Source organism: Telmatherina bonti (assembly GCF_933228915.1).
Source record: "Telmatherina bonti genome assembly, chromosome: 17".
Taxonomy (NCBI): domain Eukaryota; kingdom Metazoa; phylum Chordata; class Actinopteri; order Atheriniformes; family Telmatherinidae; genus Telmatherina; species Telmatherina bonti.
Window position 1 is genome coordinate 14575746 of NC_136615.1, and position 15000 is coordinate 14590745.

A 15000-nucleotide genomic window follows, 5' to 3' on the forward strand; every position below is an offset into this window, starting at 1 on the left:
GTGTGTGTGCGTGTGTATGTATGTATGTATGCATGTATATATATACACAGAGTTTCTTTTTAGATGAAAAAAATAGTACTCAGCAACTCAGCCACTACAGTTATTACTCAAAGAGGAAAATGCTTTTCTAAATTGTCTGGGAGAAAAATACTAAAAATGGATTGCAATATAAGTCAGTCAGTATAAATATGTTGTTCTTCTAATTGCTTTTTATAATCTGTCTGTAAAAACTTTATTAAGATTTCTTTAACAACAAACTAACACCATCAGGGTGGAAAATATTGATTCACAAACCTATATGCGTTCTTCAAGCTGAGAAAAAACTTAGGGGGTCTATAGGTTTGGGGCATCGACTGTACATAAAGAGGTTTGGGCCTACTTTTATTCTGAAGGTGTTATTTTTCGGTGCTTCCGGTTGTCTTGTGCAACAGTACGGCAGTCTTTAGAGCAAGCCGAGGTTCCCTCCGTACTCCTGCCTTTGTGCTGTTTTCTCTTCCTCGGCTGTTGTTCGAGGCTCCGGCCTGCTGTCAGACCGTTCTCAGTTGCTGAGAACTGTTTGAGAAATGTGTCACCCGCGTGTGGAGGTTTCGCGAGTCGCCAGCTTTAATAAAACAGGTGAGTGTTTTCTTTATTATTACATTACCAGCTAACAGTGGGGGATACATAAATATCCTAGCCCTAAGGGGATCTATTTGCTACTGGGCTGCCGCAGCGCCCTGTTAGGGCGGAGTTTCTGCCTAGTGTTACAAGTAGATAACCTCAGGACTGAAATATACTTGCATGATATATGTATGGCTGGCACGCGTTCCTAGATTACCTTTTCCACTCGCGGTGACGCCAGGTAACTTAAAGGTGCGCGAATTACAATACTGCCTTGAACGCTAGAGGCCCCCGCGCGAACAACTGCATGATTACGAGGTCAGGCAATGGCAGATAGTTTTGAAGATTTGCCGGCATCTTAAAAAAAAAAAAAAGTAGCAAACTCTTAATGGAAATGCCACGGAAATACAATGTGACCGACAGATTGGCATTTTGTGACCTCCACAATTGAGAATTTTGTCTGAGTTTAGACTATAGGCTGATATGCCATCTTACGGTGCTGTCTTTACTGAGGTGGCGACTTCTAATTACTTCATGTCTTTCATCTGGACACCAGCATGGATATGTGGACACTGACAGTAGTCTGCAGTTATTGATAGGGGTATCTTATCTGGATGTTTCAAAATTTCATTTTGGTTAGACCGGTGTTTTTTTAGTTTTTTTTGTTTTTTGTTTTTTTTAAACCTGTATAGTGCCAAGGCACATTTCTTTCATTGAAAAAATGTTGTGACACACCACCAGCTGAAAATGTTTTTGTTTTTTTTTTTTGTTTTTTTTTAAAAGAGCTTATATTGGAAGTATAAGTGTTATGTTGTTAATATAAGTTGTTTTTTTTTTAACATTGAAGAATGATATTATGTATTGAATAAGAATCAAAGAAAGTATTTTATTATCTTTCAAATAATGGGGAACTCCTTGGTATCTGCTAACCAAAAACTGTCCAAAGGTGATGCTGAGCTGAATGGGTCCCTAACCTAGTCAAGGCACTCCATGGAGGCTGAAGAGAAATAAAATGACATCTTCTCCTCAAGACTTGTGAGATGTTTTAACTATTATCTCATAGAGTGCAGCAGTTTTAACATCTTGCCATTTATTGGCGAGTGCGAACATTTCAAGCCACTTTAAACATGTTGCTGCAGAGTTTCCCCTTTGAATGGAATCCATTTAATTTTATCTGTACTTGTAAGCAGGTTTTCATTTCGGCCTTGCATTCGTGTATTCAGTTCATTCAGGTGAAAAATATCTGCCAGGTATGCCAGCCTTTCACATCACTCATTACTTGCAAGCAGCTTTGCGTAATCGGACCCCTCATTTGTCAGAAACACTTTTAAGTTCCTCTCGCAGTTCATATACATGAGCCAGCACCTTGCCGCGTGACAACCATCGGACCTCCGTATGAAACAGCAGGGCTTTATGGTCCGCTCCCATTTCCTCACACAAAGCCGCAAATATGCGACTTTTTACAGGTCGTGACTTCCCAAAGTTTACCATGTGCACAAGATCATCCAACACAGGAACGAGATCTGCTGGTAATGTCTTGGCTACGAGGGCCTCATGGTGTAAAAAACAGTCTATAATGATCACATCTGGGGTTTTTTTTCCTTCACGCTGCTTACAAAGCCTTTGGTGCGCACTCATGGCTGCAACCCTATCAGTGCAGACACTCGCGAAGTTTTCCCACTTAAGTCCTCCTTTTTCCAGATATTCTGATGTAACCCGAAAAATTTTACCTCCTGTTGTTTTTTCTGGCAAAGTCTTGCAAAATAGAATGTTTTCTCTGGTTGTGTCTCCATCCACAAAATGCACATTGGCCAAGAGTTGTGCACGTCCTCTTATATCAGTCGATTCATCAAGTTGCAGTGCAAATTTATTACTGAGGAAGTGAAGAAACATTGTTGCGTGTTTACGTCATGTCAGAGCATGCGCTGTAAGAACTACCTGACAAATCTGTTTACATGATGCCACGATTGGTTTGGGAAAAGGAATATCCCATAGAAAACCGAAAGAAAATCCTCAAACCGGTTCAAATCAGTATATTTGGCTGCAAACATAGCTACTGTTTCCCATTCCCACTAATTTGGCATTTTGAGTTGTCTTCCGTCAACAGTTTTAATTCAGAGCCCATTACGGTTTTTAGGCACAAACAGTATTGACGATAAAGCACAATGATTTTCAACAACAGGTTAAAATGCTGACTTATGAGATCAATTTAGTCTTCTTCACACAGTGTAGGTCTCAATAAAAACTATTAAGGCTTAATCTAATGTGAATGTTGTTTATTTAGTTGATGGCAAAAATGTTGATAATGCTGACCAAGTAATTCAGATTTGTACTGTGAACGGTCTATAGGTGTGTATGATGTCATGGGTGTAGTCATGACAAAGACTATATTTGCAAGTCAGAACCAGTTAGATGTGATTTAAAAAAATAAAACAGTCATACAAGAAGAGGTAAAGATTTTTATCACATCATTGTTAAAGTTTTTAAAAAGTTATACATGTATCATATGAGCCTGCGATTTAACATTCATTTTCTAAGTGTGGTGCTGAACTGTGAGGCATTCAGGACAAATAGAAAATTTGTTTAGCTGGTGGTGACTGGAGGGTTTGTTGCTTAATTCTGGGGTGGGGGGAGTTTAAATGTGGGAAATTCTCGTCAGCCTGAAACTGAAGAGCCTCTGACACACTGAATCCATGCTGAGCGTACTTGTTGTTTTTGTGGAGTAATACAGAAGGAAAAATTCCAAGCAGATGGCATGAGCTTGGAAAACTGTGATACTTCTGTTTAGTAAGCAAGACAGTTCAGAGATGTGCTAAACATGAGAAAGGCTCAAGCCTACTATGCATTTTGGGACACAATATTCTTAAACCCTTTGTTTTTTTAAACAAGAGGCAAATAATGTCTAACATCTTGTCAGATGTTAGACATTATGTTGTGAGACATCTCGCAAGATGTCTCGCAACATCTTGCGAGATGTCTCGCAACATCTTGCGAGAGACACTGGTGTCCTTTAGGGAAACTGATATTTGGCTCCATTATATTCTGGCCGTGAGAGACCAGGTTCACCTATACATCTCAGCCCATCTGGCCAAGTTTCATCAACAAAGATTGGTCACACAGAGGCCGCTCTGTTTGATAAATGCTTCTGGAGACATGTACTGTGGTATGCTGGAAAAATGGAAACCTAAAGAGAAGTAACTCTTTAACCTAGTTTTGACCTTCTCTGTAAATCCAGTTTAAATGTTAGGATCAGCAATGATCAGTCCTCTGGTTTTGTATCTGTTCATCAGACGAGTTATCTTCAGTCTAATTGCAGGAAGATAGTTTAGGAAGAGAGGGGAGTGAGACTACCGGATGTCAAGTTCAGTTTATTTATAAGCACGTTTAAAACAACGGATACTGACCAAAGTGCCGTACAATTTATCAAGAACAATAAAAAACATACAACATATATATAAATACCAGAAAAACAACACAAAGATCTAAAATGTAAAGAAAAAAAAAGGTCAGATTTATAAGCCATGGAAGAGAAATTAGTTTTTAATTTATTTTTTTTTTAATGGTTGCAAAATATTTTTTATTTTCCTGTACCAGAGCAATATTAAATAATATCTTTTTTTTTTTTTTTTTTTTTTATTTTAAATACAAGAAATTAGAGGCTGTAAAATGGCTCGTGTGAGTTTGCTGGATCTATGTTTTCTTTATTTTGTGTTACATGGATCTCCATAGTTCTGCTTTACTTGAACTTATCAGTGCACCCCTGTGACTGACTATTATCTTTACTGTAGGAGCACTTTTATTAAAGATCCTGTCATTGTTTAGCAGTATGAAATTAGGAACATATGCTTCAACTATACAACCATAATTAAAGTGTTAATTCTTTTAAACCTGAACATATTTAGTGTACTCAAAAGTGGCTTCAGTGTTTATGTCTGTGGTTGCCTTTTGTTTGTTAATACCATGGGAATTAATACACTTAAGTATATTTTAGCAGCTGCTGCAGCCTGTTGTGAGTTGAAGAGGGGCCGAAAAGAGGAGGCCCACAGGAACCTCACTGCTGTTCTGGTTTAAACTGGATACAACAATACTTTTTTGTGGCCACTTGAGGACCTTGAGGCAGAGTTTAGGATGAGCAAACGGGGGAAAAGCATTTTTAGAAAGGATCCTTTTCTTCTCTCTCAAATTTATGTTGACTCACTAAAACCTGTTGTTACATGTGTCATTACTACAGTTATTAAGTGCCTCATTATTTAGTTACTAAAGTCCTCATGGGTTAGAATAGGAAGCAAAGGTAACTAGAAAAGCACTTGGGGAGCACAGACCTCTAGCAGCTAATTTCCACCCATATTGTGAAGAATCCTTTTAAGTTCCTTCTTATTACCAAACTTTAATAGAATGTAAGTTACTCTAAGACCCATTCTCAGAGAAAACTATCACAAAAATCCACCTCCGTAGTTTTTGCATAAAGTTGCTAGCAGACAGATAAATGAGGGGAAAAATATAACCTCCTCGGTGGAGGTAATAACAGAAAAGTTATTTCCTTTTTGTTACAAGATTGACTTTGTCAATATTTAACATGTTTTCTAGTCTTAATATTAACCTTTGAAACTAACACATTGGTTTATGAATGTTGGGTTGAATGTTCAGCAGCTTAAAGATTTACTTCTACTTTTTAATGGAAAGTTTTGAAATCATCATTTTATTTATTTCTCTATTTCTCTTATTCAGGAAAACACAGGAAGATCTCTTGGTAATGTCTGCGGTAAATAGATTGACCCATTCTAGAGATTTAGCTTCACATAAATCCAGGTGGAGAAAGTGGAGGGCATGTAAAACGTGGATGTTTTGTTTCATGGTCCCAGGGTTTTGGTTCTTTCCTTGTGTGTTCTGTTTTGCTTTCTGTTTCTGGTTGTTAGTTTATCTGGTTTCATTCAATCCACCTATGTCTAGTTATTGTCAGGGTATTTATTCCCTTTGGTTTTGGTTTAGGGCCACAAACGATTATGTTAGTAATTGACTAGTCACCAGTTATTTTTGCGATTAGTAGACTAATCAGATCATTTTGTAAATTGTAGATTATTGCACCAGCATGCAACTGCTCTTTAATAACCATCATTAGAAACAAGTTTGAAGCCTTTTCTATGTATGTGCCATATAAAGACAAATATGATCATGTCTTATATGCAATATATACTTTTTTTTAATTAGCTAAGTAAAGAGTTTGCGTTTTATAATGAACTCAGTGTCATGTTTTGGTAGATTTTATTCATTGCATTTAAACTACATTTTTACCCCCAGCAGCATGTTTTGTCTTCTTTGTCTTAAACTAATTGTGTTTTGTCTTTTCCAGATAAACCATCATGATTCCTATCACAGAGCTCCGGTACTTTGCTGACACCCAGCCGGCGTACCGCATCCTGAAGCCATGGTGGGATGTTTTCACCGACTACATCTCAATCGTCATGCTGATGATTGCAGTGTTCGGTGGGACACTGCAGGTCACACAGGACAAGATGATCTGCCTGCCTTGCAAGTGGGTCGTCAACATGTCATGCGAGACCATGCCCGTCCCAAATACAACTGTCTCCTTTCCGCCAGAGCCCAAAGGCATTCAGTACGACCTTGACCGACATCAGTATAACTACGTTGACGCTGTCTGCTATGAGAACAAACTACACTGGTTTGCTAAATATTTCCCATATCTCGTGCTACTGCACACCCTCATCTTCCTGGCATGCAGCAACTTCTGGTTCAAATTCCCCCGCACAAGCTCCAAACTGGAGCATTTTGTCTCCATCCTACTCAAGTGCTTCGACTCCCCGTGGACAACGAGGGCTTTGTCTGAGACTGTGGTGGAGGAGAGCGACCCCAAACCTGTGGGGAAAATGAACAGTTCGATGGATAAGAAGGCCTCGAGCGTGAGCGAGGATGTAGAGGCTAGCGTGCCTATGCTCCAGCGAACAAAGTCCAGAATTGAACAGGGAATCGTGGATCGCTCTGAGACGGGGGTTTTGGATAAAAAGGAAGGGGAGCAGGCCAAAGCCCTTTTTGAAAAAGTGAAGAAGTTCAGGATCCATGTGGAGGAAGGTGACATAGTGTATCGTCTTTACATACGCCAGACCATAATCAAAGTCATAAAATTTATATTGATCATTTGCTACACAGCGTACTATGTGGGAAACATCAAGTTCAGTGTAGTGTGCCCAGTAGACATTGAGAAACTAACAGGGTACAGCATGTTCCACTGTGCTCACCCATTAGCCACTCTTTTCAAGATTTTGGCCTGTTTTTACATCAGCTTGGTGGTGGTTTACGGCCTCATATGCATGTATACACTTTGTTGGATGCTCAGACGCTCCCTCAAACGATACTCCTTTGAATCGATCCGTGAGGAAAGCAGTTATAGTGACATTCCTGACTTGAAGAATGACTTTGCCTTCATGCTGCACATGATAGATCAGTATGACCCTCTCTATTCCAAACGCTTTGCTGTCTTTCTGTCAGAGGTCAGTGAGAACAAGCTGAGGCAGCTGAACTTAAACAATGAGTGGACATTAGAGAAGCTGAGGCAGCGAATCACCAAGAACTCTCAGGATAAGCAGGAGTTGCACCTCTTTATGCTTAGCGGGATTCCAGACACCGTCTTTGATCTGATCGAACTAGAGGTTCTCAAACTGGAGCTCATCCCTGACGTCACGATCCCACCAATCATTGCTCAGCTTTCCAACCTGAGGGAGATGTGGCTCTACCACACGCCAGCCAAAATCGAGGCTCCAGCTCTGGCATTCCTAAGGGAGAACCTAAAATCACTCCACATCAAGTTCACTGACATCAAGGAGATCCCACTTTGGATCTACAGCCTAAAGAACCTCAGTGAGTTACATCTAACTGGGAACCTAAGCGCTGAGAACAACCGTTACATTGTCATCGATGGGCTCAGAGAGCTTAAAAGTCTCAAAGTGCTGCGTCTGAAAAGCAACCTGACAAAACTCCCCCAGGTGGTAACTGATGTGGGGGTACACCTTCAGAAGCTCTCCATCAACAATGAGGGAACCAAGCTGATGGTGCTCAACAGCCTGAAGAAAATGGTCAACCTGACAGAGCTGGAGCTTGTTCGCTGTGATCTTGAACGGATTCCACACTCCATCTTTAGTTTGCACAACCTGCAGGAGATTGACCTGAAGGACAACAATCTGAAAACGATAGAGGAGATCATCAGCTTCCAGCACCTGCACCGCCTCGTGTGCCTGAAGCTCTGGTACAACCAGATCGCCTATATCCCCATTCAGATCGGCACACTCACCAACATGGAGCGGCTGTATCTGAACAGAAACAAGATCGAGAAGATCCCCAGCCAGCTGTTCTTCTGCCGCAAGCTGCGCTTTTTAGACCTGAGTCACAACAATCTGACCAGCATCCACCCCGACGTGGGTTTCCTCCAGAACCTGCAGTACTTTGCTGTAACGGCAAACAGGGTAAGAAGCTAAATGATCTCATCTGTACAGTGCAAGCTTTTATTTTATTTACAGTCTGTCAGTCTTTGTCTGCCTCCGGTCTTCTGTTTTATTATGAATCAGATTAGCTCAAAGGCCAAATAAGGCCTTTTCAAAAGTCAGTACTTGAAATGCTGAGATTCTCATTGGCAGATTGACAATCATGGAGTTAAAGATATTGCAATGACAGAGTTTTACAGTTGTGCTCAAAGAGAAAAGTTTGAAAATACAACATGGGGTGTGCCAGTTTCATAAAGAGTGAAACTAAAGCATTAAGTAAAGTATTAAGTATTATAAATGTGTTGCCTTTAATGTGTGTCCCCTTTAATTAAATCAGCCAAACTATTTAAGCATTGTTATGTCATAGCAAAAGCTGCTTTCCAAGTAAATAAAAACCTTTGGAGATTTCAAAGGTTTTTGATACGTTTGTAGCCACATTTGTTAAATGATGACTTCTTTCCTTCTGAAACCACGTTGTACTGGTAATATGATGCTGGTTTTGCCCTTTTCACAGAACTGCATACATCTAGTGTATTCCCTATTGCAGGGAAGGCAGCAGACAACTGTTATTGGACTTTTTTTAGGGTATTCTAGTTGAAAACATCCTGAAGAAATACTCTGTATCATGCCATTATAGTAAAGGCTGCATAGATGCAGCTGTGTTTATTTTTTGGGTAAAGATGATCGTTTAAAATCTTAACAAAATGTAGGCTTTTGATTTGATTTGGGATTCAAGTAGTTAACTCAAAGAGATGCAGTTTTGTTTACATTTAGAACAAACAAGCAGGACATTTTCTCCAGAAAATAATAATTGGAGCTTGCAAGCATGTGTAGAACATCATGTGTTTTTAGTAAAAGCTACTATTACTGCTGTTTTACTGTGTGTGCTCGTACGGCTGCATGCTGAAAATAGCCTCCAGCAGGTTTCAAAAGCAGCCACAGTTGGCTCCATTAAATTGGACTGTTCTGATGCTTCATGTGCTTATTAAGGCTTCTTTTGGTCTCTTTACACTTTCAGCACATTATTAGCTCAAATGAGCTGTAAAAACGAGTAACCTTGAACATTGTGTCTGTTTTGGAGTTAGGACTGGGTGATACGACCAAAATCTCATATCCTGATATAGCTGTTTTTATATCCCAATGACGACATACATAACAATATAAAATTGTTTGTGTATTTTGTGTCAGTCATCAGTTATTTGCCACATGCGCTTGGCAATGGAAGCAGTGATCTCCTTCTATCTGCGGGAACTATGGCAGTATGACGTTTCACAGGAAAATGGTTGTTGCAGCGTTTGCATCTGGAGTTTATGATGAGCGCTTTCGCCACCACTTGACGCTGCTTTTGCGGCTTTTGCTTGTTGACCTTCTCGGTGATAAAAATGAGTTGTTTGTGTCTGAGTCTGTTGTTAGGACTGTGAGCGAGTTTGTTGTCGGCTCCACGTCAGTCCTTTTATATCCAAACCACATCCATGCGACAGAAATTCCCCTCTTTCATGAACAAGCTCATCAGTTTTGGTTGGCTGGTCATCTTTTAGGGAATTACCCTGCTCTGAAACACGTCTGCAACCGTCTTCGTCCATGTTTGTTTACATATTGTAGCATGCGTGCTGTAAAGCGCATCTTGATGTAAAATACTGCAGTAAAGCACCTTATTGTGGTGTAAACTATAGAGCCTCATATGAAACAATAGACATTTTCTATCATCCAAAAGATATATATCGTCACATCGCCCAGCCCTAATTAGTTATTGGTTGTAATTTCAAGGGAGATAAATGACACTTGGTTTTTGACAAGTTCATGAAACATGAAGAGGCTGAATTCTGCGCAGCCTTTAATCTTGTTTTTGGTTCTTTCTTGTGCTGTGGTTTGGGACATGTTTTGTTACGTTAATAGGACAGCATCTGAAATACAGCCACAGTGGAAACAACTGCCTCTCTTTCTCAGTGACATCCAGGCTTATGGAATAAAAATTGAACAGGCCAGTCTTTTTCTGTTCATTGGCAACGTAAAGGGGTGCTATGATGGTATTTCCAGTTTTCTGAGCTTTCTACAGTGTTACAGTGTTGAATCCTCATCAGACATGTGAACGGCACTGTTTTTTATCATCTAAACACATGTTTGAGTTTGAGTTTCAGCACTCTTTCCGTTCGGTTTCCATGGCGACAAAAACCGTGTCGTTTTAGAGCGTTTTTCTACTTGGAAATCTTTGTGACGTCCCGGGGGATAAGGTTCGGTGATTGGTTACCTTCTACTGGTTAACTAGGGCATGTACAAATACATCAGGCGGGTGGAAAACGGATAAAGTTATTTCCAACGATGGCTGGTGAGTTTACCAAAGAGAGACATCCTGCTGCATTCGTTGCTGTGGTTTGCTGTTTTCCACTTCGTTTTCAGGGTCTGATTCAGGTTCCAACATGTAGGGCTGGATGCTATGTGTTGACATTGTATTTTGTTTTTTTTATTGAGTTCATATTAGCCTAATCCTTCTGTTTATGAGATGTTACAATGACGGCGAAAGCAGGTGCGGTGCGCGCTCCCGATGTAGTGCAGTGGCGGGAGGCGGGGCTTAATGCGGAAGAGTCTCAATCCACCCGTTTTGCCCACAGGCTGATCTGACAGCCTACGGAGAGGGTCGGTCTGAAGTAAATAAAGCGATTTGTGACAATAACTCGATCAATCCCAGCCCTTCTGGTCTCAGAAATAAAAAATAAATTAGCCTGAAATGCACATAATAGGGGCTGCACGGTGGCGCAGTGGTTAGCACTGTGGCCTCACAGCAAGAAGGTCACTGGTTCAATCCTTGGCTGGTTTGGTCAGTGGCCTTTCTGTGTGGAGTTTGCATGTTCTCCCCGTGTATGCGTGGGTTCTCTCCAGGTACTCCGGCTTCCTCCCACCATCCAAACACATGCATGATAGGTTAATTGGTCACTCTAAATTGCCCCTAGGAATGAGAGTGAGCGTGCGTGGTTGTTCGTCTCTCTGTGTGGCCCTGCGATGGACTGGCGAGCTGTCCAGGGTGAACCCTGCCTGTCGCCCAAAGCCAGCTGGGATAGGCTCCAGCTTCCCCGCGACCCTGAATTGGAATAAGCGGTTTGGAAAATGAATGAATGCACATAATAGTTCCACTTTAAATGTCTCACTATCCTGCCTTTTATCCTCTCTATTACAGATCGAGACTTTGCCCCCGGAGCTGTTCCAGTGTAAGAAGCTACGTACGCTTAATTTGGGGAACAACTGCTTACAGACGCTCCCATCGCGTTTTGGGGAACTTACCGGGCTGACCCAACTCGAGCTTAGAGGAAACCGTCTAGAGTGCCTCCCAGTCGAGCTCGGAGAGTGTCGACTGTTGAAGAGGAGCGGCCTGGTGGTGGAGGAAGATCTGTTCAGCACGCTGCCATCAGAAGTCAAAGAGCAGCTTTGGAGGGCTGATAAGGAGCAAGCTTGAGCAAAGGAAACAAAGATGGAAGAGAGAAACAGATGAGAAAAGATTTATTAAGGAAAGATGCAGCAGTGTTGACCATGCAGGCAATGGAATCTGAAGTGAGGACCAACAAAAGTGAGGATGTAAAAGAGGTCCAAATATGAAAAGACAGACCTTATGGTCAGTCTCGGGGATCAGACGGTTCAGCAATGTGGCTTTTCTGTGTTTTATCCGCTGCAGAGCTTTGAGGATGCTGACGCGTGATATTGAATATGCATGCCACAGTAGGATCGTCAAATCAAAATTGTTTCGTAGTCAGTTTTGCACAACTCACAAATGTGCAGGTTGCCATGCACAGAATACCTGCAAAAGTAAATGAACAACGATTGCCTGCTTTTCTTCTGGATTCGAGACCTTTGGATTTAAAGTTGCAGTGCAGTGTGGCTCACTGCCTTTTTGAATCGAGCTCTGCACAGCAGAGCCAATCTGTTAAGGCATGAAGATTCATCACTGTTTTCTTCAGGCTCCCTTTACACTCGAGCTGCTTGGAAGCATCTTTTTATGCCAATAAGAATACTTTAAGACATCGTCTCACAGCTCAGGCCTTAACTCAGAAGACTTGTGAAGATGACATCAAAGACAAGCTGTCAAATATTTAGCGGGAATGGACACAAGTGCTGTCTAAACACCCTGCAGTTGATAAAAAACTGCATGAGGAGCTACGGAGAAATCTGCAATCCTTCTTGGACTCTTTGTTTTGGATCACTAAGCGTTATGTTTACGTCAGTGTGTGACAGGCATTAGCTCATTTCTCATGACTTAAAATCAACATTACAAACCTGTCTTATTGGGTTGTGTATGGGGGGAATGTTGGGAAAAGCTGAAACATTAATTCTGATATATTTTCAGATGCTACCAGATATCTGTATTATATGTGGGCTTGAAAGGCTCAACGTGTTACACATCTGCTTTTAAGTTTCTGAAAAAAATATTAATGTAGTTGGATATTTAAGTGACCTTTGTTCATGTCAGAGCTGACATATTTTGTTTCAAAAACAGAAGTGCAAGTACACACTAAGTCCCCTGCTTATGTAGTTTCCCTGTGTCAAAGCTGCAGAGACACAGAAAAACAATCTCTTTAACTTTCTAATGTAAAAACTAGCAGGCTTGCACAGAGGAGGTCGTTCAGTTAAAATCATCTGCTAAAACAATATGAATCATGGTACTTTTTACCCTCCATGGGTTTTAAATCAGGAAATCTTAGGTGAACCAATATGGCACCTCTAAGTGGATGAACAAAACGTGAAATGGGTGTTGTGTGCTGCCAGTCTGATAAACAAGCGTTGACTGAAGTGCTCAGCTTTTCTTGTCTGAGCTCTGTTTACTGAAGGAAGGAGCCTACATTCATCAGATTAGTTTATTCCTTCTCAAAGCAAAGGAGGACAAACAGGAAGTTAGAGTAAAAAGAACTGGTTTTAACCAGCTTCCACCAGGGACATTTTTAAAAAAAAAATTTTAAGTCCAGTAAGATTGCAAACTATGAGGTATCCTTGCTCCAAATGAATGCAACATGCTTTCTCTGCTTGAAACACTTTTCTTGTTAAGACCTGGGATTTAATAGCATCATTTAGAGCAAATCTACAATGTTTACTCCTGCCAGACATCTCTTGTTGCTAGTATAGCCTTAGCTTTTACAAGCTATACCATTTTAATGATTACAAACGTCATTGGGGCCTCGTTTTTATTCTTGTGCTGTAAAACGTGTGGCACGAATATTTATTGTCTTTGTTGTGTGTTGTGGTTTCATTCTAACCAGTTGGTTGCTTTCCCTTTTTAGCTTTTTTAAGAGAGTCTAAGGAAGCTTCAGTGTAATTCTGCTGCATCTTTTGACTTGTACTTGACTGAGACTTGACTAAGTTTGGAAAGTTTTGAGAAGCTTATTGTTGGAGACGAAGGTGTGAGGAAAAACAGATAACACAAGAGAAAAGCAGTAATTCAAAGAGAATCTCACACTTTCTAGGAAAAGTTGAATCCTGCTTTGAAGTGCCAAGTACATGGGTTTTATCAAAGCATGCTGCAGAGACTCGTTCTGTTGGATGCCAAAAAAAGGTGCAAACAAATATTTAAGGTGGTATCACAAACACACACATACACTGTAATAATGTAACTAGGCAGAGATGGAAGGTCAAGCTGCAGAGGATCTTTTATATCAGTGAAAAGTGCACATCATTGTGGTGGTGCAGTGCAGTTGACAGTGAGCCTCTCTTCTGCACCACAGTGTCAGATTAACATGTTGATGCAGTTTCCAGCAGTTGTGTGGGGTGTGTTATGATTAGGGTTAGGCATTTCAAGCCACAAAACAGGATTCAAAACCACCGAGTGATTTAGTCATTCATATAATACCATTGAAAAAAACCACCTCGAGTTATGATCGTAACATGCTGGTCATGTTTTTCAGTGCTGATTAGAGACAAGGAAAATGATTTAGTTTCTTATTTCTGATCATTTCCTCGATGAAATTTCATTCTTGGTTTACTATTTATAGTAAATGCTACTGAGTTTGAGAGGATTCGATTTTAAAAAAAAAAAAAAAAAAAGAGAGAGAGAGAGAGAGAGATGGCTTCTCCTTAGCACCTTTGTAAACAGGTCACATTCTGTCCTGTCAACATGTGGAGGACTGATGTTGTACCCTGGAGTTGCCTCTGTCATATTTCCCATCCTCCACAGCTATGACTCAGCTTCCCAGTCCGTCACTTCCCCCTGAGTCATGCGTTTCACTTCCAGCCCACTCCCTTTCCCCTCATGTCAGCGTTAGTGGATCAGGTGAAGGTCTGAGCTGAGGTCGCTCAGATGTTTCCCAAAAAGAGGAAGTTGTGGTGACATGCTGCTTGGTTACAAGAAAACACACGGTAAATCTAATAGTTATCACACAAGTGGCATATTTTCATTTAAACATCTTAGCCTTTTTTGTTTGTTAGTTAAATTGTGCAGATGTGCTAAAATGTAGATTTTAAGTTCTTCAGCCTTTTTATTAAAAGTGCAAATATCACACAGGATATGTCATGTATGCCTTAAGTAGTTTAATTTGTGTAAAACTGCACAACTTTTTCTCCTGTTTTCTCCCATTCCTACATGCATACTGGTTTAGATCCAAAAGGGGTTTTAGAACAACCTGAAAGTTTCTCTTGGACTCAGTTCAAAAGAACAATTTTTGACAATCTCATTCAATGGAAATGAAGGAGAGCCCACGTGGGCATGGTGCACATCTGTAAATACCTGCGACAGTATTGATATACATTTCAAGAAAGCCACACAGTTAATTTCAATCAAAATCAAAGCAAAATTTCAGTATTTGCAGTCTATGTACAAATATATTTAACCGATAAACATGATTGCATTCATATATAAACTTGTATTTTTTCCCCCTTGTTTTAAAGTACACAATTGTATTTACTGTGTACAATGAATGATCTCTGTATCCTG

At 40.5% G+C, this 15000-nt stretch overlaps 1 protein-coding gene across 1 annotated transcript in view; it reads left to right on the forward strand.

Moving 5' to 3' along the window:
- The first annotated feature begins 476 nt into the window (after positions 1-476).
- The window catches only part of lrrc8aa (leucine rich repeat containing 8 VRAC subunit Aa), a 14851-nt gene continuing 327 nt past the window's right edge, over positions 477-15000 (forward strand). The window contains exons 1-3 of the mRNA XM_079256635.1: positions 477-615; positions 5951-8075; positions 11266-15000. The exon at positions 11266-15000 is cut by the window's right edge and continues 327 nt beyond it. Coding sequence (XP_079112761.1) covers positions 5961-8075; positions 11266-11541 — 2391 coding nt within the window. The 5' untranslated portion in view covers positions 477-615; positions 5951-5960 and the 3' untranslated portion in view covers positions 11542-15000. The remainder of the gene's footprint in view (positions 616-5950; positions 8076-11265) is intronic.